Here is a 27,640-nt window from a genome sequence, read left to right as displayed (position 1 = left end):
AATATTGATTAATTGCTTCCTCTCTCGGTAATCTTGCTTTTAAAAGGATATTGAATCCTGGATCGTTCCACCAGAAAGTTTTATAGCATCTTATCACACCTCTGAAACATGTCAAAATGCCTCACACACAATTAATTACTTTTGGAAGCATTAGCAAGCAGTCATTCTCGCACGCATCAGGATTTCACATTGACAGCAATTAACCTATGTTCAGTTCTGTTGGTTAAGGCAAGAATTTTGCCCACCAGAACTACTTGTTCTTCACCAAGGACTTCAACCTTCACCTGAACAGACTGATGGGGCCTCAGTGTAGTATCAACAGTAAACTCTCTTTCTCTCCCTCTCTCTCCCTGCTGCAGGGGAATGGCAGCCCTGATATTGTAAGGATTTCAAACAAGCCATCTGCCAGCTCAGAGGAAGAGCACAGAAGTAGACACAACAAACCCAAAGTCAGTCCAGTAGATCCTTAGATAATGATATAATTGATTTGGTCCCATAGGGCAGCACAGTGGCACAGTGGTCGGCACTGCTGCCTCACAGCGCCAGAGACCAGGGTTCAATTCCTAGCTTGGGTTACTGTCTGTGTGGAGTATGCACATTCTCCCCGTGTCTGCGTGAGTTTCCCCCGGATGCTCCGGTTTCCTCCCACAGTGGGAAAGACATGCTGGTTAGGTGCATTGGCCATGCTAAATCCTCCCTCAGTGTACCCGAACAGGTGCCAGAGTGTGGAGACTCAGGGATTTTCACAGTAACTTCATTGCAGTGTTAACGTAAGCCTACTTGTGACACTAATCAATTAATTAATTACTATTTCTGGGCTCTGAATGTCAGATTATCAGAACAAAGTGAAACAAGAGCCTCCTTCAGAGGGTCAGCATCATCCTTACTCTAAAAACACACATAGTCCAGGCCCAATTAGCAGCCACTTTTTCTACCAGTGTTCTAACTCTGGATAAATAGGAGTTAGAATTTTTGAAATCAAAAGGAATTGCTATACATTGTCAGAAAGTCAGGCAGCTTCTCGTACATCTCCTAAAGAACAATGATAATTACAGCACAGGAAAAGGCCCTTCAAGCCTGCACCGACCATGCTGCCCGACTTAACTTCTGTCGAGACATTTTCTCGGAGCCCCAAAGTTCATTGAGCCGACCAGCCTAACCTCATATTTATTAGTGTCACAAGTAAGCTTACATTAACACTGCAATGAAGTTACTGTGAAAATCTCCCAGTTGCCACACCCCAGCACCTGTTTGAGGTACGCTGAAGGTGAATTTAGCATGGCCAATGCACCTAACCAGCACATCTTTCGGACCAGGGGAGGAAACCCACCCAGACACGGGGAGAACATGCAGACTCTGCACAGACAGTGACCCAAGCCGGGAATCGAACCCAGGTCCCTGGCGCTGTGAGGCAGCAGTGCTAACCACTGTGCTACCGTGCTGCCCACATTCCACTCTCCACAGATGTTACCTACGTTGCTGAGTGTTTCCAGTATTTTAACTCTTTTAATTTTAGATTTCCAGAATCTGATATTTTGACTTTGGACAAATTCCACCAAGCGCTGGGAATTTCTCAAAATACACTTTTGTCTCACACAAGATACAGATCACATATTGTGCATGTTACCAATACAAGGCAGAACTCACAACTCCAGAATGATATAGACATAATCTAGTTTGGGTATTTCCCCGAACATTTCAAGTTTTGGAGTAATTGTTATAGGGTTTCAAGGAGGTTTTGTTGACTGGGTTTACTCTCCGTCCAATGTTCATACATCCATAGTGCTTTAAACACCAAAATCAACTGGAGCACACACTCTCAAACTGACTGCTGTTCTCTGTACTGATACTGAGAAAGCAGAGTTCAATTACTCCCATTTCCCCACTCTTTCCCCTGGCTCTCCACAATTTTCTCTTCAACTGAGTGGGTGGATTGGGGTCTCTGGGCACTGCAGGGGTGAGTACCCAGGAGAGAGACTCAGTGAGGAGGTTGAGGCAGTCAGCTAATTCAACTCATGTTATACCCATCAGGAGGAGGTGGGGGGGGGGGGGGGAGATAGGGGAGCTTGTCTCCCCCCTCCCAGTCCTAACTTGACCAGATCATTGACCAAGAGCTAAAGGGTTAGAAAGTCTAAAGCTGCGGCACGGTGAAAACGATGCATTTCTTTGCGTTCAGTGTAAGTGCAGCTTCAAACCAAAGTCTGCGTGTGTCACTGGCAGCCCTTGGACTTCACAGTCAGGCCGGGCTGGGAAAAAGACGGCCAGTGAGTTCACTGCCTATGTTACTGCAAACCTCCGGATGGGGAGTGACAGAGAGAGAGAGAGGAACAGAGAGAAGATTAGAGAAGAACAGAGGGGAACACAGTGACAGAGGGGGACACGGTGACAGAGGGGGACACAGAGACAGAGAGGACACAAGGACAGAGAGAGGGACAGAGGAGGGGCACAGAGATAGAGAAGGACAGAGGGGGACATAGAGAGAGGGATAGAGAGAGGATTAGAGAGGAACAGAGGGTGACACACAGTGACAGAGGGGGACACAGTGACAGAGGGGACACAAAGAGAGAGGGACAGAGGAGGGGCACAGGGACAGAGGGGGACATAGAGAGAGGGACAGAGGAGGGGCACAGGGACAGAGGGGGACAGAGTGACAGAGGGGGACACAGTGACAGAGGGGACACAAGGAAAGAGAGAGGGACAGAGGAGGGGCACAGGGACAGAGGGGGACATAGAGAGAGGGACAGAGGGAGGAATAGAGAGGAACAGAAGGGAACACAGAGAGAGGGACAGAGGGGGAACACAGCGACAGAGGGACAGGAGGGGACACAGAGACAGAGAGAGGGACAGAGGGGGCACACAGCAAGAAGGACAGAGGGCACAGAGACAGAGAGAGGGGCAGGAGGGGACACAGAGACAGAGAGAGGGACAGAGGGGGCACACAGCAAGAAGGACAGAGGGCACAGAGACAGAGGGGACACAGAGACAGAGAGAGGGCAGAGGGGGACGTAAAGGTGACCGACCTCCAGCTACTGATTCCGGGACACAAGACAAGGCAGCTTGCGATCCCCAAACAAAACCAAAACAGAAACGATACAGGCCTGTTTAGTTTGTAGTGAACACACAAGCAGTGAATGCAGCCTGTGAGTGAGAAACAGACAGGCGAGAGAGAAAAACCCATACAACAAGCCCCGAGCTAAACTGGAGAGGGGGTGGGGGGGAGGGAGAAATCATCCAAAAAAAAGCAAACAAGCAGACTTACATCTTCAAAGAGGGATCCGACATTGGCTGTTGTCAGTAAGACTCCGGTGCCCTGGGCAGGCGCCTTCACCGCCATCATCTGCAGATGTGTGAGTACACCTTTTGTTTCTGAGCAATGAAGAAGGAGCTCAGTCTGTCAGAGAGAGAGAGGGAGAGACTCACAAACTGCTGCTACTGCTGCTGCTCTCTCTATCCCGTGGCTCTACACACTGCGATCTCGCCTTCATTCATTCACAGCTCCCCTCTCTGTGTGTGTGTGTGAGTATTCACTCCTCAGGCTGCCTCTGCCACTGGACTCGCTTCATTATCAGCTGCTGCTTCTCCTTCTCCCCCTTTCCACAACCTCACCAACAACAAGAAAACTTTCTCCCTTCCCCTTCCAGCAGGGCCCCCCCTCTCTCGCTCTCTCTCTCCTCTACCTAACACAAGGCGATCAGTCTGTCCCTAAACATTTCACTCTCCCTTTGCAAGCTTTTCCTGGGCTTTTTTCCGCTCTCTCTCTCGGGCGATCTGTCGCCCAGGAAACATTGCGTGAAATTGACTTGGTAAGGCATGAATTTTTTTTCCTGTCTACAAAACTGTCCTGACGTCAGCTACCAGATGAGAAAGAGAGCTGCCTCTTTTTTTTATTAAAAGGGCAATACCCCCATTGGGAGTGGGGCCCGCCTCCAGTGAGCTGAGTGGGGAGGGATTGGAAATCCACACAGAAGCGGGGAGGGAGGGGGGGGGGAATGAAAGCGTCGCAGTGACAAATTCGTGCCTGGTGTCACTGGGCAATTGTGTTACTCAATGTTTCAAAATGTTTCCATTTCAAGTTTCTCTGTTGTATCAAATAAAGGAGTTCCCTTCCCGACAAGGAAACACTTCTTGCCACAATGCAGCGAAGCGGGAAATCTAAACGCTTTATTTGTGGTTGAACGAGTTTTTGACCGCACACATTATCAGCCCTCTATATCTTCAGGGTGCTGAAGATTCCCCAGTTGTCTAAATTCTTAAGTCTGACAGCAAAAAAAACCTGTCAATCAGTTCATTTTTCAGCTCACCTTCAAAAGCGTCATTTATTTAACACTGGGAGGTGCAACAAATTCTGTTTAATACTGACAAATATTACTGTGTGCTGTTGTGAAAATAAAAAATATATAAAAAGCTGTTGCTTCACAGAATGATGCGGACATGCCAGCGTTAGACTGGGGTGGGCACAGTAATAAGTCTCACAACACCAGGTTAAAGTCCAACATCTTTATTTGGAATCAACTAGGCAGCTTGGCATTCTGTAACTGATCATAGCTTGATGTAAAATCATTGTAATAAACATTTAAGTATTGCACAGCAGGTGAAAACTGTCCCAGATGCGATTTAGTGCTTATCTGAATAAATGATTTCGGAGCGCTGCTCCTTCGTCAGTTGAGGCTCGCCTGAGGAAGAAGCAGCGCTCCGAAAGCTCGTGATTCTGAATAAACCTGTTGGACTTTAACCTGGTGTTGTGAGACTTCTTACTGTTCACAGAATGAGAAAGACGTTGCAAACTTCTGGGAAGTGGAATTAAATCACTGTCCAATTGACATAGTAAGGAGTCTAACAACACCAGATTAAAGTCCAACAGGTCTATTTGGTAGCAAACGCCACTAGCTGCTCCTTCGTCAGCTGCTCCTTCGTCCTTCGTCCACACAATTGACATAGAGTCAGGCTGTCAAAGTAGCATTTCCCTGCATTGCAACAGTCAGTGCACTTCATTCACAATGCACCTCACTGGCCGTCAAATGCTTTGGAGTGCTCTGAGGCTGTGAATGGCACTATATAAATATACTTTCTTTCAGATTCAAGCCATCTTTTCTTGGGCTACACAACACCTATTATAGGGGAGGCGATGGCCTAGTGGTATTATCACTGGACTATTAATCCAGAAACTCAGCTACTGTTCTGGGGACCCGAGTTCAAATCCCACCATGCAGATGGTGGGATTTGAATTCAATAAAATATATTTGGAATTAAGAATCTACTGATGACCATAAAACCATTGTCAATTGTCGGAAAAACCCATCTGGTTCACTAATGTGCTTTAGGGAAGGAAATCTGCCGTCCTTACCTGGTCTGGCCTACATGAGACTCCAGAGCTACAACAATCTGATTGACTCTCAACTGTCCTCAGGCAACTAGGGATGGGCAATAAATGCTGGCTAGCCAGCGATGCCCATGTCCCAGGAATGAATAAAAAAATGGTGAAGCATTATGTAAGAGTAATATTAAAACAGCTCAGTAACTGGACCAACTTTAACTTCTCTGCTCAAGGTTCTGATGGAAGGCTATCAACTGAAAACTTCGGGGCATTTTTGCAGACAAAGGGAGGAGGGTTTGGTTGGGGTGGGGAATTAAATCCCCTAAAAGTGGCATCAGGTTGACATGTCAAAATCATCCTGGGTTTTACCTGGGCATGTTCAAAGATAAGCAAGAAAACCCATTCTGCTATCGGTAAGGCATTCAACTATCCTAATAGATAATGAAGTATTAATTTAACTAATGATTCCAGCTTTAAAAGCAGGGACATCTATCCCAAAGCTATCAGCAACTCACAAGGCTCAACCAGGTGAGCACACAGTGGAAGAGCCTCTTCAGTGACAGACTGGGAAGGTTCTGATCAGTGACCCTGAAGAGCTCCAGCCATGGTCAGGTGTGAGACTCTCAGCATTACCTCTCAGAGTGTGCTTCCACTGCTCAACAGGTGATTGACAACTTCTTGAAAGTCACTTCAGCTGTCTTGCGCTTTATTCATCTTCAGCTGCTCCTCCTGCTGTCAGCTTTCACCAGGGCCTGGGAGCAGCTTATGCAGCTTTAGTTTGTACCTCTGATGAGGCACAAGTGGAGCAGCAACACCAGGAGTAATACCACCAGCAGTAATTGCCTTCACCTCAGCAGTATGCAACACCATAGGGCAGATACAGAAGGACACAGCGATCTAACTCCAAGGAAGCGAGCCTCTCAATGCAGGGTCTACGAGCAGAGGATCAGCTTTCTTCTGTATGTCTAAGCACCAGTGCCTCAGGAGACTCTGGCTGTCATCCATAGAATCCATAAAGTCCCCACAGCGCAGAAGAGGCCATTTGGCCCATCAGGTCTGCACCGACTCTCTGACAGAGCATCTTACCCAGGCCCTCTCCCCCATCCTATCCCCAAAACCCACGCACTTCCCATGGCCAATCCACCTAACTTGCACATCTTTGGATTGTGGGAGGAAACTGGAGCACCCGGAGAAACCCACACAGACATGGGGTGAACGTGCAAACTCCACACAGACAGTCACCCAAGGCCAGAATTGAACCCGGGTCCTTGGTGCTATGAGGCAGCAGTGCTAACCACTGTGCCGCTGTGTCATCCTGTCGCAGCTTATCACTGACATCTGCAGCCTCCAGGAACAAATGTCCTTCCCAGTGGCTACACATTACCAGTTTCCATCAATATGCCTGTCATTGGAGGAGCATTCCCACCACTACCACCCCCACCTCTAGGTCTCTGCCTCTCCCTGAGGTTGTGTGAAAGAAAGCAGAGAGTTAGAAATGGCTTGTGCAGAGAGGAGGGATGCGATTGTGGAAGTTGAGAGATGGCAATAGTATTAGTGTGTGTGTTATATAGAACGATGCAATATGAAAGCAGTTCTTTTGGTCTCAACATGTGTGTAGTGAAGGTTCACCAGACTGATTCCTGGAATGGCAGGACTGACATATGAAGAAAAACTGGATGGACTGGGCTTGTTCTCCCTGGAATTTAGAAGAATGAGAGGGGATCTCATAGAAACATATAAAATCCTGATGGGACTGGACAGGCTAGATGCAGGAAGAATGTTCCCAATGTTGGGGAAGCCCAGAACCAGGGGGTCACAGTCTAAGAATAAGGGGTAAGCCATTCAGGACTGAGATGAGGAAGAACTTTTTCACTCAGAGAGTTGTGAACCTGTGGAATTTTCTATCACAGAAAGCTGTTGGGGCCAGTTCGTTAGATATGTTCAAGAGGGAGCTGGACTTGCTTGCAGCTAAAGGGATCAAGGGGTATGGAGAGACAGTGGGAGTGGGATACTGAAAGTGCATGATCAGCCATGATCATATTGAATGGCTGTGCAGACTCATAAGGCTGAATGGCCTACTCCTGCATCTATTTTCTATGTTTCTATGTTCTTTCAAAAAGTTATCATATTCAATCCACTCCTTTTCCCCAGAATCCTGCAATTCTTTTCACCTTTAAGTATTTTAACAAATTCCCTTCCTAAAATTACTCTTGAATCTGCAATATTTCCCACTCCGGATTTTACTTTGAAGGGGTCATGAGTATAATCTCCATTTTCCACTCACAACAGACAAGTTGGCAAAGTCCAAATGTAACTCAAGGTAAGAGGGACCAATCGTCTTCCGATTTGGGCAAAGTTTGAATGCTGCTGACAAGCGAAGCGTACAGCAGCTTACTGATTAAGGGAGAGTAGCAAAGCAGCCAGTTTTACATGCTAAGCCAGTTGATAGGCCGAGCCTGGGCCCTGATTATAATTTGAGGGTGTGAAGTTGGGGCGGGGGAGGTGGGGGGAGGTCTTTGCACAGAATGGCAGGTTGGAATGTTTTATTCTGGGTTCAGGCCAGAGCCCTTCTAACCCCAGAAAAATGAAAAGTCTACATTACACTGGTCATTTTTTGAACACGCTCCAACAGTCCCTTTAAGGATGACTGATTAGATCATCTACTGCTGTTACAAATTGGTAGAGTAAAGGTAGCAACCTCTATTTGGAAATGTCAGTCACCATATTTTAGGGAAGAAAGGGTGGCCAGCCTTGAAAATATCTCTGTCCCACACTGCCAATAATCTCTTCTCTCTTCATACCTTTCTCAGACAATTGATGGGCTATCTCTCCACAGACCACTCACGTTATTTCTGTAAAACAGCATCATTAGATACATGACAGCAGGGCAGGGTATTCTGTCTGATATTTTCTCTCAATGTGGGATGTCTCAAATGATGCAGCTGAGATCCGGAGATTATCATTTAGGGAGGATAGGCTGAGGGAGCTCGATCTTTTCTCCTTGGAGATACGTAGGATGAGAGGAGACCTAATAGAGGTATATAAGATGTTGCGAGGCATAGATCGGGTGGACTCTCAGAGGCTTTTTCCCAGGGTGGAAATGGCTGCTACGAGAGGACACAGGTTTAAGGTGCTGGGGGATAGGTACAGGGGAAATGTTAGGGGGAAATTTTTCACACAGAGGGTGGTGGGCAAGTGAAATCGGCTGCCTTCAGTGGTGGTGGAGGCAAACTCAATAGGGTCTTTTAAGAGACTCCTGGATGAGTACATGGGACTTAATAGGATGGAGGGTTATAGGTAGGCCTAAAAGGTAGGGATATGTTCGGCACAACTTGTGGGGCCGAAGGGCCTGTTTTTTCTATGTTTCTATGTTTCTATGAATGGCAGGCACTGAGTGTGTCTTTCTGCTCCATCCAATTGAAACACCTTTAAGTAAAAGCTGTCAAACACAGTTTCATTCCATAAAGGGCAGGGGCATGGCAATATTCCCAGCCAGTATCAGATCACAGCCACTTCCTACTGGTAACAGATCACAGCCACTTCCTACTGATAACAGATCACAGCCACTGCCTCTCAGTAACTGGTCCCAGCCACTGCCTCTCAGTAACAGATCACAGCCACTGCCTCTCAGTAACAGATCACAGTCCCTGCCTCTCAGTAACAGATCACAGTCCCTGCCTCTCAGTAACAGATCACAGTCACTGCCTCTCAGTAACAGATCACAACCACTGCTTCTCAGTAACAGATCACAGTCCCTGCCTCTCAGTAACAGATCACAGTCCCTGCCTCTCAGTAACAGATCACAGTCACTGGATCTCAGTAACAGATCACAGTCACTGCCTCTCAGTAACAGATCCCAGCCACTGACTTTCAGTAACAGATCACAGTCCCTGCCTCTCAGTAACAGATCACAGTCACTGCCCCTCAGTAACAGATCACAGTCACTGGATCTCAGTAACAGATCCCAGCCACTGACTCTCAGTAACAGATCACAACCATTTCCTTCAGCACCCGATTACACTCACTTCCTCCAGTATTAGATCAATCCCTTCTCCTCAGTACCAGATCATACCCACTTCCTCCAGTGAATAGATCACTACCATTTCTTCCCAGTAATGGATCATCTTGTGAATATCCGAGCAAGAGCCGAGTAATGGGATCATAATAATTTCTTAGAAGCCATCACAGTTATTTCATTTTGTCAATGACAGGATAATTACTTCTTTGATGACTTTGTGAATATTTTAATCCACTAAATTGATCCCATTCACGTGTGTCCAACAAATGAGTTGGCAGCCACTCTCTTCCAGGGAATTATAGTACTTTCTGTGGCAGTTAAATCACAGCCACTTTCTGAAGAGCATCAGTGTTTGTGAGAACAAAAAAGCACAAGAATTAGGAGAAAGAGTGGACCATTCGGCCCCTTGAACCTGCTCCGTCATTCTTTAAGATCATGGCAGATCTGATTGTGGCCTCAACTCCATTTCCTGTTTACTCTCCGTAACCCTTGGCTCCCTGGTTGATCAAAAATCTGTCTAATTCTGCCTTGAATATATTAAATAACCCAACCTCCTCTGCCTTATGGGGAAAATAATTCCACAGATAACCAACCCTCTGAAAGAAAAGTAATTCCCCTGATCTCGTGGGAGATTCCTAATTTTTTAAACTCTGCGCCCCAGTTCCATACTGCCCACAAGGGGAACCTCCTCCCAGTATCCAACCTGACAAACCTCCTCAGAATCTTGGAGTTTATAAGAATGAGAGGTAATCTTATTGAAACATATCAGAGATATAAGCCCAATCTGTCCAACCTTCCCTCCTAAAACTCCCTTGCAATAAACACAAATATCCATTTGCCTTCCTAATCATTTGCTGTACTTGCATACCAGATAAATTCTCAGGTGTGAAGCAAATGTGACAAAGTATTGCAGTCATTCAAAGGAATTAAAGCACTAGCATTAAGTCCCCGTGAGAAATGAGTGCGGGAATAAATTATTTTACCAAAAGACATGAAGACATTTGGACTTGTGTGAAATGTTGAAGTGTAGTGAGTTGAATATAGATTACTCCAATTGTAAGTAATAGCGGGCGGCATGGTAGCACAGTGATTAGCACTGCTGCTCCACAGCGCCAGGCTCCCGGGTTCAATTCCGGCCTTAGGTCGCTATCTGTGTGGAGTTTGCATGTTCTTCCTGTGTCTGCGTAGGTTTCCTCCGGGTACTCTGGTTTCCTCCCACAGTCCAAAGATGCGCAGGTTAGGTTGATTGGCCATGCTAAATTAACCCTAGTGTCAGGAGGATTAGCAGGGTAAATATGAGGGGTTATGGGAATAAGGCATGGGGGGGGGAATTGTGGTCGGCGTAGACTCGATGGGCTGAATGGCCTCCTTCTGCACTGTAGAGATTCTATGATTGTAAGGTTCCACATAGATCCTTTGATATTTTCCATACAATAAGCTTAGATTTCAGGCTGTTGACACTGGCTTTCAGCATCCCCTCCGTGCTTTCATCCTGGGAAATTATTCCTTTTGGTTCTCTCTACACATCTGGTAAATTGGAATTCATGTAGTCCTCAAAAAATAGTGTGTGGCTTGCAATGTTATTTCATTGCAAAGAGGCTTTCAAAGAATTGCTGTCTTAGGGCACTGACCAATATTCTGTTAAGGAGAGCACATCCTTACCATTGGTACAACATAATTAATATTTCCACTTGCCCAGCTGTGACTCATATAGGACCTTATGATTCATCAATTAGCCGTTTTCTTCTCTGATATCCATGGTGTCGCATTGCTGACCTTAAAGGAGACCAGGATGGTGCAATAAGATAGTCAACCATTAAGTGTGAACCTGATCTAACCAAGCTCTGGAGCTTTAATGAGAATAGAGTTTGGGTAGAAACAGCAATTCCGAACAGGAACAGCACAACATTGGACTGATCTGATGTTCTTCATTCCACTGTCATAAAGTAGTCCAGTCTGAAAAATGGAAATCTTTGCACTGATACAGTAGGGATAGTCTCTGAGGTAATTGCATTTAACCTTGTGCTGTAAACTGACTCAAGAGTGTTTGATGCTGGGATCCTGAAGGGGAATGTTTTTAAGTTTGTCTGCTTTTGTCTATTATTATCTGCTGCTATTTTTTGATCTGTGAGTAGTGGAAAAAGACCTCCCTTCTTTCAAACTTGGCTTTAAATTTCTGGACTCTACTCCACATCAGGAAGACATTTCTACTCTGGATGATACTGGTTATGCCATTAGGCACAACTTCTGTCTCCAATTTGTTGCCCTTTTGCAATGAAGTATTTTTGATCAGTTTACTGCCTTTCCCCACCAGAGCTCTGATTGAGAGACTTCAGTCTCCTGCTGAGGCTGTGACTGGCCACTGCTCCGACTGGATCTTCAGCTTCAGTCTCCATCACCCCATTCCCGTAAGCGTCTCTTAATCAAATTGGTCCTGTTCCCATTAAATTGCTGGTTACTCAACTTCCCCTCCTGCCCCCTACATTAGCTAATATTGTAAACGTTTCAACCTCTTCAGGTGTTGTCCCTCTCTCTGTCCTCTCCTCACGAAACCAACCTTAATCCCATTGTCCTTGCAAGATACTGCCCCACCTCCAACTTCCTTTTCCCCACTAATGTCCATGAATGAGTTGTGGCCTCCCCAAATCTGTTCCCATCTTTCCTGCAACTCCATGTTTGAAACCTCCCTCTGCACCCCCATTTGGTTTATGCTTCTGCCATAGTATTGAAACAGCTGTTTAAGAAGTCACAAATAACATCCTATGTGATTATGACATAGGTTAACTTTCCTTCCTCAACCTGTCTGCAACCTTTGGTACAGTTATTTGTACCATACTCCTCCAATTGACGCTTCTCCAGCCAAGTGGGACACTCTCACTACTCTTATCTAATCAAAGAATCACTTGCAATGGCTTCTCTTCATCACCCAGACCATTATTTCTGGTGACCCCTTGACCCCTCCTATTTCCAATCTACATGTTGCCCCTTGGCAACATCACCCAAAGGCACAGGCTGGAATTTTCCAGCAACCCTCCCCAACCCCCCATGGCTGTATTTCCACGGTGGAGGTGGCTTGATATTAGCTGTTGGCAGGATCTTCCAGTCCTGCCAAAGTCTATGGCATTTTGCAAGGTTCGTCTGCCCCACTGCTGGAAAATTTCGCCCACAGTAACAACTTTCGCATATACACTGGTGGCACCCAGTTCTACCCTCATGATCAACTTTCTCCGCTGTTACTAAATTATCGGGCTTATTATCCAACATTCAGTCATGGATAACCAGAAATTTCCTTTCATTAAATATTGTGAAGACCGAAGTTATGGTTTTCAGTCCCCGCTCCATATTCTGTTTGCTAGCTACCAACTTCATCCCTCTCCCTGATAACAGGGAGATTAAGATTAAGAGATTAAACCAGTCGTCTGCAAATTTAGTGTCACATTCGACCCTGAGAATTACTACCCAATTTATATTCATACCATCATTAACAATGCCCATTTCTACACCTGTAACATCCATCGACTTCGCAGATCATCTGCTGCTGAAACCTCATAAATGCCTTTACAGCACGGTGGCACAGTGGTTGGCACTGCTGCCTCACAGCACCAGGGACCCAGGTTCAATTCCAACCTGGGTGACTGGTGTGTGGAGTTTGCACATTCTCCCCATGTCTGCGTGGGTTTCCTCCGAGTGCTCCGGTTTCCTCACACAGTCCAAAGATGTGCGGGTTAAGTTAAAGGGATTAGCAGGGTAAATACATGTAGTTGCAGGGATAGGGCCTGGGTGGAATTGTTGTTGGTGCAGGCTCGATGGGCCAAATGGCCTCTTTCTGCACAGTAGGATTCCATGATTCTATGATTCTACCTCGAGACTTTACTTTCCCAGTGCACCTCTCGCACATTCTGGCATCCCACATATACCCCTGCCAATCATCTCAGACCTCAAACAATCCCTTGCACAAGCCCCTGCCCTACAGGTACCCAACCCTGAACTCCCCTTTGCCCTTGAAGTAGCGGCCACTGACAGCACACTAGCTGCCGTGCTCCTCCAAGAACGGCACGGACGACTCGGCACAATTGCTTACACTTCCTGCATACTAACTCCAGTTGAACGAAGTTTTTCGGTGTGCGAAACCCACTTATTATCAGTTTTCTGGGCAGTGCACCACTTTAACTACATAGTCGGCTTGAACCCTCTCACTATACTTACAGAACACATCCCCATACAACTACTGCTGAACGGCCGAATTAAAGATGGGATGGTTAGTCAAAACCGTATTGCACGGTGGACACTCATGTTACAGGGTCGAGACATTGCGGTCAAACACACCCGGGTCCCCACATTCCTGGCAGACAACCTAACCTACGGCGGGGAGCGGGGAGTTTTATTGCCGGGACCTTTATTGCCAGGTTCCGGCAATAAATGACCCCAAGGGGCCATTTTTGCCAAAACAAAAGGGGCGGAGGAGCCAGGGGAATCGCCAGGGGAATCAGCCAAGCCCAGGCTCAGGACAGTTTAAACATTTTTGTAGATGGGTCATCCATGGTGGAAGAGGGAAACAGGAGGACAGGATGTGAGATATACGTGGAAGACCAAGAAGGCAAGCCCCTGAGGGAGATAGCCTTAAAACTTCCAGCACACATGAGTGTACAGGCTGCAGAACTGGCAGCGATAGCATACGTAGTCAGCCATCCTGACCTGTTCCCCACACCCGCGGACATACACTCCGATAGTATGTATGTCTGCAACAGTTTAACAGACTTCATGCCCCTATGGGAAGCAAGGGGATTCATATCTGCAGATGGGAAACCTCTACCATCAGCCCCACTGTTAAGATTTATTTTCCAGACTGCCCAAGACCGGGAGTATGGCATAATTAAAGTAAAGGTCGCACCTCACCACTTGGGAATATAAGGGCGGATGAATTAGCCAAACAGGGTGCTAGAGAGGGGAAATTTTGGCAACCAATAGTTACAGAGTGAATTGAAGCTGTGACTGTTGCCAGACCAAGGTTGAAGACCTAAAACAAGCCCAGAGCAGTGACCAGGACCTGAAACAAATTCAGGAAGGGGCAAACCCCGCCTCCTTTGAAAAATGGCGAGACGCAATATTGGTACAGGATGGGCTTGTCCTTAAGGACGGCCTCCATGTGGTCCCAACCAGGGACCGTAACCAAATCATTTTCCAACCCACGATGTCCAGGGCCATCAAGGGGCAGGAACCACAAGTGAGCGAATCAAAGGATTGTGTTGGTGGCCAAACCTAGAACAGGATGTGCGGCATTACGTCGATAATTGTATCATCTGCGCACAGAACAATCCTGATAAATATGCCCACAAAGGGGAACTGAGGCATACTCGCCCTGTGGAAGGTTCCTGGACAAATCTCCAGATTGACTATATTGGTCCCCTACCGCCCGGAATGGGAGGTTACAAATACATCCTGGTCATTGTAGACACTTTTAGTAAATGGGTGGAAGCTTTTCCAACCCGCACTAACACCGCCAAGGTCACGGCCGACATCCTAGTGCAGCAGATATTCACTAGGTGGGGCCTTCCCCGCAGCATCGACTCAGACCAGGGCACTCACTTCACTGCCCAGGTAATGCAACGCGTAATGGAATTGTTCGGGATAAAGCAACAATTCCACGTTGCTTACCACCCCCAATCTAGCGGTGTAGTAGAGAGGATGAACCGTACCCTCAAAGATATGATCCGTAAGACCGTTCAGCAGAACAATCACTCCTGGAACAAAGTCCTTCCCTTCATATTAATGATAGTGCGCAATTCCGTATCTAGTTCCACCGGATTCACTCCCCATGTCCTCATGACTGGGCGACCTATGCGAGGAATTGAAACTTTACTCGGGCTGGATCTGTCCGGGCCTGAAGTCACGGCCCTCACCCACGAAAATGCCGTGAGAGCCATCCTAGAAAACATACAGGCCGCACAACAGGCTGCAGCAGTTAAGATAGGCAAACGGAAGCAGCAAAGTAAGGCCTATTTTGATGGTAAGGTAAAACCCATCGAATATGAGGTTGGGCAACAGATAATGCTCAGAGTCTTCCAGCCAGGAACGTTCTTGTCCCCCAAATATGCCAGACCCTATCCAGTGGTAGATAAGGCCAGCCCCTCGGTATACAAGGTCATGGTAGACCACAAGAAAGCCGGGTGGTATCATGTGAACCAAATGAAGGCATTCTGCTCCCAGCAAAATTTTCACCAATACCATGTCACCCTGGAAGGAGTCTTTGAGTCACAAGGAAGCCCCAACCCTCACCCCACAGCACCGGACCTAAACCACGGTCCACAATCTGTACCCCAGGTTATCAACCCCCACCCAGTATCCCCAGGAACAGCACACGCAACCTTGGTCCCCGCCCCAATTTACAGGGCTTCAGGAATAAAACCCCGGCCCAGGGGACCCTGGCGGAAAGGATGGGGAACCCGCAAACCTTACCCCCTGTGGCGCCCCTGGTACCGGGACTCCCAGAACCGTTTGACCCGGCGCTCACTACCAGAGGTGGTAATGCAATGGGTACCTGGCAGCCAAAGCCCGCCCACATAGCTTCCCTCCACTAAGAAAGAATCAGGACATCACAGGCCAAATTATAAATAGCTTTATCCGTCCACTCCACACATCACCCAATTGAAAAGGTTTTTTATCTGCCCACGTTATACTGCGTCATAATTTTCCGACACACCACAGTTTGGCTGTGGGATGAAGAATCTATTGTTATACTGTGCTATAAACAGGGCCTAGTTTTAAGGCTGATAAAATTGGATATCCTAAATTAAAGAATTGGGCATATTAAAATCAAACACAGTCAAACCTCAGGCAGGCCAATTGTACAAATACACAAACGTGTCTGCGCCTGACCCATCAACCACCCATCAAAGGTCGTTACATTCTATCGAGACTTAGCAGGAGATCATTGCACCTCATTGAAATGCACCGGCCTATTGTTAGAAGCCCAGATCGGGCCAGACTTTCTGTCACCAAGAGTTCCTGTAGATACCTTATCTGATAACAAGTTATACGTGAACAACAGCATGGAGATGGGACACCTGGGGGCAGACCCTGGTGTCCTGTCAGGCAGACATCAAGAAACCCACTGGGTATTGGGACCCCTCCTGGAACCTCATTGGCTGGAAGCCAGAGAAGTTTCTGGAAAGGCAAGCAGGCTGGGGGATAAAGGGACACACTTTGGGACACACAGGAGCAAAGACTCGACGAAGGAGGGGGCCTTGCCCGTTCGGAAGACTGACCAAAGAAAGAAGGAAGGAAGAAGCTGCCATCGAGACTCACCTTCGTGATGACAGACCAGAGGGACTCAGAGAATCGAGCCTGCAGTTCAACCAAACCATCTTTACGGTGTGACTTGGAAGATGAGTAGATGGTTGCAAAGCAGGATAAGGCTGGAAGAGGAGGAGGGAGAAAGACTCTGAGCAAGAGGCCACCTGCAACCAGGTGGTATAGGGAGGCTCAGTATTCCACAAGGCATAACTGCATTTCAGTCTCTCTTGCCAGAGCTCAGCAGGTAGAGCAAGCACACAGGTTCATTGGGGGTACAGGCTTCCTCATACTGCAGGATGCCATTGACCACAAACATGTCAACTTTTCCATATTACACAACTGACAGGAACTTTGCTCCCTCAACATCTAACTGGTGCGTGACCATATGCTGTGAATCATATAGGTCCACACCCAGTATCCTAGCAGCAGTCATGATGCTTTCATTTTGTGGCAATCTGCGTTTGATCAGCCCTGGCAAAAAAAAGAAAACAATGACTATCAGATGACAAGAGCTAGATGACCTAGTTTTGAGTCCAGTGTACAACCCCACATACCTTTCCATCAGGCATATGGTTAAAAAAAACATACCGCCACACAAAATTTGAATGAAACAATATTTCCATTATGTGGACCGCAACAGAAAAGTTCTGCATACTCAACAGAGTGGATACCAAGATTCATCATGGTCCGTTGCACTCTGGCCAACCTTGCCATTATGAGGGCATAGCCTTTGCCACTGGCTATATTGTGACTGACTGAGGAACAGGATCATGAGGAGAAGGACCTTGAGCAGGAGCCTGTGGAGCAGCAACCTGAGCAGGAGGAGGAGGAAGAAGGAAGGAGGTAATGAACACAACCCTTTCTAGATAGGCTGTGCCTGAAGGAATCATCCAATTCAATCTCAGCAGGCACAAATCCAATACTATATTCAACAGCAAATGCACACCTTCCCTTCCTTGAGTTACTGACTTATTTGGTGTCTATTTGGCTGCACTGTAAAAATAAAAGTCACCACAAAAGAAACATTTCGAACGAAATTTATAGGTGTCATATTGCATAAAAAACACAACTGTCAGCTTTGTGCATTCCCTTCGTACTTGTTCTGTCCTGGTGTTTCTATGCAGTTCTGTCTGAGTGACGACAGCATGGCTGGAGAAAGGCTGCTGACTTTCAGTAGGGTAGACTGCAGATGATCTTGACAGGTGGCCTTGAGCAGCTCTGAGCCTAGAAGGTCTGGCTACGGACTGCATTTTGGCCGAGGTGGCAGCAGTCTGGGCTGGCTGCATAACTGGCAACAGGAAGTGGCAGTGCGGGGATGGGGGGTGGGGGTGGGGGGTGGTGTGTGAGATGAATGCTGTAATCCTGCTGGAGGACAGCAGGTACAATGGAACCATTGCCTCTCTTCCGGGATGGTGCCTCAGCTGGTCTAGTAATTTGTTGGGGGGAAGGTTCCTGGGATGCTGTGTGAGCCAGCAAGCCCCTTTGCACACTGCATTCCACAGCCATGCTTTCAGTGATCTGAGTTTGCGCTGTGACACTCAGCCAATAGGTGTCTCCTGCCTGTGTTGCAATGGGATCTCTGACATTGGCTGTCAAATGCTGTGTCATGATTTGGGTTTAAAAGTGTGTGAACAGAGCTGGCCACCACTCCCGTGTTGAAAAAGATGGATTCCAACATCTGTATAAACCCCTGTACCAATTTGGTGCCAGAATCCTCCATGTTCCTTGACAATGACAGTCGGCTTTGTGTCAGGGCTGCCATTATATCAAGTATTTTATTGGGCTTACCCATCAGTGTTCTTCTGTTGGATATCCTATCTTCTGGCAAGCTCTCACCTGTACTATCCTTGCCCTGTCTTAAGTCTCACCATGAGATCCCACATCTCTGCTATTCTCTAAATGGTGCACAGAGTCATATCTGAGCTGGTGTCTGTGAATGTGAAATCAGGCTTCTTGTTGTTCCTCCACTGCCTGGCCAGGTTGCACTTCTTGGAGACCTTAAAGGGCAGAAGGATAAGGCTGTGGGGAGGGGAATAGGTCAGGTCAAAGGTGAGTGCTTACATCACCTGTAATCAGAAGAGAGTGTGGGATAACGGAATAATGATGAGTTCCCAATCATTCTAGTTCAAATGTACACAACACACAGGCATATTCAGCTATGGAATAAATCCAATTACTCAGCACTCCGTTCTGTGTAGGGCAGTGCATTAAAAAATCAACAAGGCTTTACATTGACAGTTGACTTGTGATTCTGATGAACTTGCTGATAGGAGATGAAAGATTCATTGCTGACTTTGAATGGAAACCCTATATTCTCAATAATACATTTCTCTCTTACCATTACATCTGACCCTCATGGAGAATGTTGAGTATGCTTGAGCTACATATTTTTTGAAAGTAGCAACATGGTGGCTCCAGCATCTGTTGCCTTGGGAGTAATGGGTGAAAACAAAACGTACATTGTGCGCTCTAAACCTCACCTGCCCCACCCAGCGTTGTACAGCTGAGCTCGGAATGGATTCCCACTGGCTGATAGTTTGAGGATAAGGGGTAAACCTTTTAGAGCTGAGGTGAGGAGAAATATCTTCACCCAGAGGGTGGTGAATGTGTGGAATTCACTACCAGAGAAAATAGTTGAGGCCAAAACATTGTTTGATTTCAAGAAGAAATTGGACATAGCTCTTGGGGCTAAAGGGATCAAAAGATATGGGGGGAAGGGGGGATCAGGATATTGAGTTGGATGATCAGCCATGATCGTAATGAATGGCGGAGCAGGCCCAAAGGGCTGAATGGCCTATTCCTGCTTCTAATTTCTATGTTTGTATGTTTCTATGATAACACAACAATCTGTGGACCGTTCATTCTGGTTCGGGGCAGCATAATCTCCTTGTGTCTGGTTTCAAAAATTCAAGTTTGCATAATACCAACGACTATCCCACTTGGCTGGAGTTGATGTATTGAAAAGATCAAAAACTTGAGGAAAACCCAGCAAAACGGAAGAGCTGGGGAAGTACATTTTCAAAAAACAATTGGCTACAAATACAAGGGTGGATACAAGATTAAAAATCTGAAGAGCCAACAAGCGCCCAATAGCTGTAAGTGTTAACATCTTTGATTTGCAAACCAAGCAATGTGTTGGCAAGTTGGTGAGAACTTCTGTTTATTTCACTGTCAACTGAAATCTTACATTTGTTGATATTAGAAGAAACATTATATAGAATTATTGGCCTTGTCAAGATGATGTCAGGCAGTTAAAATGCATTGCTTTATACATGTCATAAAAGCTTTCTGTGATCTTACGACAGGAATTGTAATCAAATGAAAACCAACTGTGGTAAAAAATTCAGCAAAATGACCAAACTAGAATATTGATAGTCGCTAATGGTGACACGACAAAGAAGCATTAAATAACACTTTTAATTGTGAGCAGAGTTCTTTGGCTTTCAAGACCTGCCACAATCTGCACAGAGCAATCCTTCAGAAAAGGCTAAGCTTTCCATTCCATAGCTTCAGAACTTCACCTGTTTGAGCAGCTTCTCTTGAGCAGCCAGATTTTCTGAAAATTAATTTCTTCATTGGCCAACAACGCTTTCAATGAAAACTGCTTTCCTGCAAGAGCTGTGGTCGCAGTAATTTTCCATCCTGGAGTGACCTCCCCATCAGTGGACCTGCAGTCTAAATGGGGAGTTCGTATAAATTTGTAATTAAACTATCGAGAAATAATGTGAGGTCAGTTATGTGTGATTTTGCCAAGTGCAAAGTAACTTTGACATCAAGACGTTAAATATGCCCCAAAATATGTTATCAGATGTTGTTACTTGTTCATTAATCCACTAATGTTCATTTCCAATGTATCTTTAGCAAGGCTGACCTTCCCAGCTAGACCCAATCCATTATCAGCATTTTGTCTGAAATCGATAAAGTAACAGCATTGTTAACATGCTATGGTTTTTGTGTGGGTATGATTGCAGGAGAAACCAAGTCAGATTCTTGTCTGTGGTGAGGCTGAACCAGTGTCCACGAGGAAAGGAAATTAACTAAAAAAGGGAAATACCACAAAGTGGAATGGTGATTGTGTTCAGGCTTGTGTTTAGGGTGGCACGGTGGCACAGTGGTTAGAACTGCTGCCTCACGGTGCCAAGGACCCAGGTTCAATTCCAGCCTAGGGTGACTGTATGGAGTTTGCACATTCTCCCCAAGTCTGCATGGGTTTCCTCTGGGTGCTCTGGTTTCCTCCCACACTCTGAAGATGTGCAAGTTAGGTTAATTCGTCATTGTCAATTGACTTTTAGTGTCAAGGGGACTAACAGGGAAAATACATGGAGTTACGGGGATAGGGCCTGGGTGAGATTGTTGTCAGTGCAGTCTTGATGGGCTGAATGGCCTCCTTCTGCACTGTAGGGTTTCAATGATTCTATGATACTGTTGTGAAAACTGTGACACTTTTAGGCAGGTAAATATCCCTGAATAGTTTCTTCCAAAAACTACTGTTCCGAATGGACCGAATGCATTAATCACTTAATGACCATGACTCTAAATCTAGCACATCAGTCCCTAGATTAAGCCCCCAGGAACATTTGCTGTGTTTTAATGATGTTAGAAATTGTTTTTAAAGAAGAAAATGCCATGGTATCACTGTTTCATTCAGATTCTTTAACAAATATAACTATGCGACAATGTTGCACAATATTGACTCTTGAATATTTAAAAAGTAAAAAAAACATAAAATTCACTCTTGTAAAGTGATTATTTACCTGTTGCTGCTTTATTTTTCCTGTCCATTTCAAGTTTGTTTTCTCCTAAAACACCTAGTTATCGTGGACCAAATATCAGCAAAGAGAACAGACTGGTGACCAGTTTCCAGGTCTCTGCCTCTATTGATTAGATTCTAATGGTACCAGTGAGCACTCCTTCAAACCCAAACCTGGGCTCCTGCAAACTCTGCCGCTTCCTTTGGATAAATGGAGCGAAATTCTACAACCTCGCCCGCAGCTGGAATCTTCCGGTCCTGCTGCTGTGAATGGAGATTCAGCTGAGCTGCAAATTCTCCACTCTCGCTGGCAGCGGCAGCAATGCATGAATGGCTGCAGAGTTCCGGCCAAGGCATCCCTAATGGGAGAGAGAGGGGGCGATCTTACCGGCCACTCACGCCCGATCCCGCTGCTGCAAAGTCAGAGAATTTGGCACCAGCCAAATCTCCATTCATTGCAGTGGGATGGGAAAATCCCGCCAATGTGAACAGTGATGTGGAGTTGCTGGCATTGGACTGTGGTGGGCACAGTAAGTAGTCTCACAACACCAGGTTAAAGTCCAACAGGTTTATCAGGTAGCACGAGCTTTCAGAGCGCTTCTCTTTCATCAGGTGCCTGGTGAAGGAGCAGCGCTCTGAAAGCTTGTGCTACCAAATAAACTGTTGGACTTTAACCTGGTGTTGAGAGACTACTTATGGTGTGAACAGTAGCAACATTCTGGCAGGAGTATTTTCTCTATATTGAACAGACAGAAATTCTACCTGCGGATTTCTCAAGATTCTGAAGCACCCTTCTAAGTTTCTTTGAATCTTGGCTGAGCAAAGAAAAAACAATTCAACTTGTGTTGGTCACTGGTCCGTACTTGACAGCAACCAGTGATAATCAACTATTGACTTTCGTTCCACTTTTCTGGGGAAGTGTCCTCTGATTATTTGAGCAACTCTATGGGGGTTAGCGTTACATAAACTAGTTAGTACTGAATTGTGGAGAGATCAAAACTGTCCAACCTAATTTTACTGAAAATACCAGAGAAAGCTGATATTTTTTTTTGTCCCCTTAGAATCATAAGTGGATTCCAGAACTAAGATGATCACATTTTAATTGATCAGTCACCCATCTTCCATGTTTGTAAACTTTTCTCTACATAATCTTAGTGAACAATTCAGGAATAAAATGGTAATCCAAATTAATTTAGAATTCAGTTCTTTATCCTTCACTTTGCGAGTGCAAGTTTAGCCTGTCCTTTGGACAGTATATAATGGCGAGTTAACAAAACGACTTTTATATTTCTGTGTCCAACTATGAGATTCTGCCAATTTTCTTCCTTTGCAGACCTGCCAGGACGAATGAGGGAGACAGTCTGAGTCCATGAACGCTGCCAATGCCACTCTTGAAATTGAAATGATTAAAGTTTGGGAGGTCAGATAATGAAAGTTTCTGTTCCCTTGTGGCTTGTGTCACTCCCATATGGCACTATTTCAGAGAAAAGTGACTAATAACAGAACTAAACTTTCCGTCGAAACAAGCACATTTGAGTAGACGAGGGGGTGGGGTGGTGGGGGAGGGCGGGGGGGGAGGGCGTGGGTTCCAGAGACTCTAATTCATGGCTTTCTGGTTGGTTATCAAGAGCATCTCTGCCACAACTGACATTAGTTATAATCTTAGGCTGGACACAAGGTTCAAACCACACAGTGGAAGTGAGGAATTATTGCCTTTTATCCTTTCTGTACTTGATATTTATTTTTAATTGCTATGAGTGGAAGGAAGGAACATAGACAGCAGTATTAGTTAGTGAAACTAGCTGGACATTTACAGCATGACTGTTTCCATAAAGAGCTCCCATTTTTACCTGAAACCTACACCTTTATCTGTGGTGTGAGTTACATGATCAACAACTACCCTTTTGCTGTGATATGTCCTGTCGGAGATTGCAAAGGTTGCCCACCATGATCTCCTATTCATTCTAAGAGATATGCACATCTGCTCAGACATTTTATTTGGATTAAACTGAAAGAATATAACAAGAAATAAGTTGGACAAGTGCATACCACTACAAAAATTGAAACAATCCATAAGAGGTAAGGAGGGGGAAGATGTTAGCACACATTGAGTGAATTGAGAGCCTGCAATACTCTCCACCTGAATTTCTTTTCTGCCTACTTCAATGGAGAAAGAACCTAATGCTTATTTCAAGCATGGGGGTTAACACCTCTTGTTTGTCCTTATCCAATATAGGAAATGATACTGCTGAATACTGAGTTAAGAGATTCGAATTACCGCTCTGCACAAATGAGTGGCTTTTAGTCCCCGAGATGCCAGCAGCCCAGAGAGGTGAGGTCCTAATTGTTTTTAAACCCACATTGCTTAAATTTTAAAAAACATTTTTAAGTTGGTAGTGCACTTCCTGCCAAAAATGCGCAGTTGCTTCCTGCCTGCCATACTGGGACATTAGTAGTCCAAATAAAGCCTAATAAATGGCCACACTCGGGACAATTTCTAGGACATGCCTGGAGTTAATCAGTCAACCAATTCCAGCTGTTGTGAATGAACACCTGTTCGAAGTCCTGGATAAAGATTGGTTTTACTTTGGAGGAAACCCTCCCTATGGCTGCACAGAGGCACAGTGGTTAGCACTGCTGCCTCACAGCACCAAGTTTGATTCCCAGCTTAGGTCATTGTCTGTGCGGAGTCTGCGCATTCTCCCCGTGTCTGTGTGGGTTTCTTCACACAGTCTGAAAGATGTGCTGGTTAGGTGGATTTTGATTTGATTTTGATTTGATTTATTAGTGTCACGTATTAATATACAGTGAAAAGTATTGTTTCTTGCCAGACAAAACATACCATTCATAGAGAAGGAAATGAGAGAGTGCAGAATGTAGTGTTACAGTCATAGCCAAGGTGTAGAGAAAGATCAACTTAATACAAGGTAAGTCCATTCAAAAGTCTGACAGCAGCAGGGAAGAGACTGTTCTTGAGTCGGTTGGGACGTGACCTCAGACTTTTGTATCTTTTTCCTGAAGGAAGAAGGGGGAAGAGAGAATGTCCAGGTCCTTAATTATGCTGGCTGCTTTGCCGAGGCAGCAGGAAGTGTAGACAGAGTCAATGGATGGGAGGCTAGTTTGCGTGCTGGATTGAGCTACATTCACGATCTTTTGGATTGGCCATGCTAAATTCCGAATAAGAATCGGAGTGTGGCGACTTGGGGATTTTTCACAGTAACTTCATTGCAGTGATAAGGTAAGCAGACTTGTGACACTAAACTTTAAATTTTAGGCATTACACGATATGATTTCACACACCTTCCCCTAAGCATCAGAAAAGCTGACAGGGAGTTATGTATATTCCAAATACATATTCTAAGTTAAAATATTCTCTTTGGTGAAGGTTATAATTAAAATGATTAAACCAGAGGGACATAATCTGAAGGAGCGATTAAAAGGAAGTATAGGAAATGAACAATGGAACAAGCTGTCAGAGGTAGCAGTAGAGGCGGGCACAAATCTGTCTTTTAAAAATGGGTAAAATGGGTATATTGGGATATGGGCCAAAGGCCGGCAATTGGGACTAGCTTAGTGATTTAAAAAAAAAAGGACGGCATGGACAAGTTGGGCCGAAGGGCCTGTTTCCATGCTGTAAACCTCTATGACTTTATAACTCTAACAGTAAGATATGAATAATACGGACCGTTCAGTAATTATTCTCTTGGGTGAACAATCTTAGTCCAATGAATGGCAGATGGGAAGCAACACACATATGACTCATCACGTCAGGTACCATTTTGCCTCCATTGAAGTGATAACGTTAGTTCATTTAAATTGATAAGACAATTAGGCTGATTTCATGCCATAAATAAGACAACAGATGGGTAGCAGAGAGTTGGGATATTTTTGCCGCCGGTGACTCACTGTTATAAAACTTGTTTGACGTGTCGGTGTGATGTATGAGTGTTGAAACATCTCTTTTTCTCTACGGATGTCTGCGGCACACTGCAAAACAGCAAAAGCATTCAACATAGGACAAGAGCAGAAAGGTCCTGTATATTTCAATTCATTACTCCAATCCAATATTGATATTTCAAAGCTCTCAGTGGCCAAAGCTACGTTTTTGAGCAATAGTTTCAATAGCCTAAATTAAAATGGATTTTTTTTCTCTACTTCAGTGTCGCACACACATTCATGTAAAAGTAATAGGTTATTTATTTCGTTCATGGAATAATGTTCAATAATTCAATTCTGGCCATGCCATGCAGATAATACAAATGGGATATGTTTTAGTTGATTTATATAGATGCATTAAAAATTAAGTTAATCTTCAATGCCTCGATTTTAAAATTCACTTCAAATCCTTCCATAGTCTCACCTTTCTCTGTCTCTGTAATCTCCTCCAGCCCTGCAATCCTCCGAGATACCTACACTCCTCTAATTCTGGCCTCTAGAATATCACTAGATCGAATCTCACTTCCATTGCTACTGTCAAAAGCCAGGTCCAACGGCAAGACCTAATTCCCTCCCTACACCTCTTTACCTCACTATTTCACTCTCCTCTTCTAAGACATTGCTTAAGAACCTACCATTTTAATCAAGCTTTTGGTCACCTATCCGAATATCATCTTTTGTAACTCAGTGTCAAATTTTGTCTGACGATGGGTGGAATTTAATGCCTCCCCTGTGGTGAGATTGGAGGTAGAGGGGACACTCAGGGTGTGATTTTACCGGCCTTTCACGCCATGCTCCTGCTGCAGCGAGGTCGGAGAATTTGGTGCGCAGCCAAATCTTCGTTCACTGTGGCAGGATGGGAAAATCCCTCCGGCGTGAACAGCTGTAACATTCCAACCTTAATCGGCCAGACGTGGGGATCCTGTCAGCTCCACCCTGATTAAGTTGGGGGCAGGAAGGCTTGTGGGTGACCTTCTTGCCCCACTGCTAATTGAGGCCCTTAAATGGGCAGTTTGTTCCCACTTAAAGGTCCCATTCGTTGCCACTGGTATTTAACCAACAGTGGGCAGGGAGTCTCGATGGGGGGAGCCTAAAAATCCCTCGTTCATAGGCACTGAGTGCCTGATTGAGAGGCTTGGCATTGGCAAGGGAGGACCCGCTGAGTGCCAAAACCTCCTGCTTTGCTACCACCTCCCCCCCACCCCCCACCCCCCGTGACACCCATCCTGTGACACCCATCCTGCCCTCACACATCCTGGGTCTTTGGAAGGTACATTACTAGTGGAAGCCTTGGTCCCAATGGCGTGGCCTGAAACAGACAGCTGAAGGCCACTGATTGGCTGGCAACTCTTGGGGCGTGGGACCTCCACCCCCAGGGTTTTTGACCTGAGGGAAGTCTTGCTGCTGCCCACTTAAATGCCTGATTGGCATTAACATGCTGGGCCTTCCCATGAGAAGGCCACGTGGGGCTCTCACCAACTCTCTTCCTGGTGGACAAGACTCCTGTCACCTGGACTAAACAGCAACTAATATTCTGTTAAACATCTCGGAACATTAGATTAAAAATGTTATATAAACACAAATTGTTGTTGTTTCTATGAAGCCACGAGACAGGTAAGCAGTGGACCCAAAGACAGCAAGTACGAATAGTGCAAGGTTATAAAGTCATATCCACTCTTGCAAAATTCTGTTTCAAACAGGTAGGATTTCCATTTAAGTCTAAAAGATTGTGTAATTACAAATAAATGTAATTTAAATCCATCTAATGATATTCCCATTTCATGCGCATAATGCGGCAAATAGGACAGGTACGTGACCTACTATTACATCATTCATCAGATACTCATCTGAAATTGGCAGATTAACCATCTGGATACTGTTTCAAAAATTTGTATTGGGCCTGCAATTTCTTATGCCCTCTGCTCACTTTTGGCAAGGCTATCCCTTCAATCTCCTCCAACCAACAACAATAATTATATATTCCCCATTCAACACGTGTCGCTACCTTGGGTCAGAACTCGCCTGGTTTTAGTATTCTTTAACTCTGACATTTTGCATCTAAAACACTCTCTCTCTCTCTTCACAGCTTGGTTATTTTTACTAGTTCAACTCGCCTTTAGGAGACATTCAATTAACAAATGTTTTAAGCTCTTTTAGCCAGCACATAGAATTTCAACTGAAATCTACTGGAAAGAAATGTTACTTATCTCCAGCTGGGATGTTCTAATAGAAAATCAAAACTGTTTGAACGCAGAACCACAGTCAGGGACCCACTTACCTCGACAATTAACTTCTGGATGACCATTGTTTTCCCATTGTTTATCACCCA

The 27,640-nt window shown here is 45.4% G+C and overlaps 1 protein-coding gene across 4 annotated transcripts in view; it reads right to left on the bottom strand.

Moving 5' to 3' along the window:
* The window catches only part of inpp5a (inositol polyphosphate-5-phosphatase A), a 534,961-nt gene extending 531,109 nt beyond the window's left edge, over positions 1 to 3,852 (bottom strand). For all 4 annotated transcript variants that reach the window (XM_078223475.1, XM_078223474.1, XM_078223473.1 and 1 more), the window contains exon 1: positions 3,260 to 3,852. In XM_078223475.1, the coding sequence (XP_078079601.1) occupies positions 3,260 to 3,337 (78 nt within the window). In that variant the 5' untranslated portion in view covers positions 3,338 to 3,852. The remainder of the gene's footprint in view (positions 1 to 3,259) is intronic.
* Positions 3,853 to 27,640: the final 23,788 nt, after the last annotated feature.

The sequence above is a fragment of the Mustelus asterias genome, chromosome 11, assembly GCF_964213995.1.
Source record: "Mustelus asterias chromosome 11, sMusAst1.hap1.1, whole genome shotgun sequence".
Lineage (NCBI taxonomy): Eukaryota > Metazoa > Chordata > Chondrichthyes > Carcharhiniformes > Triakidae > Mustelus > Mustelus asterias.
This window is presented reverse-complemented; position numbering and strand designations above follow the sequence as displayed.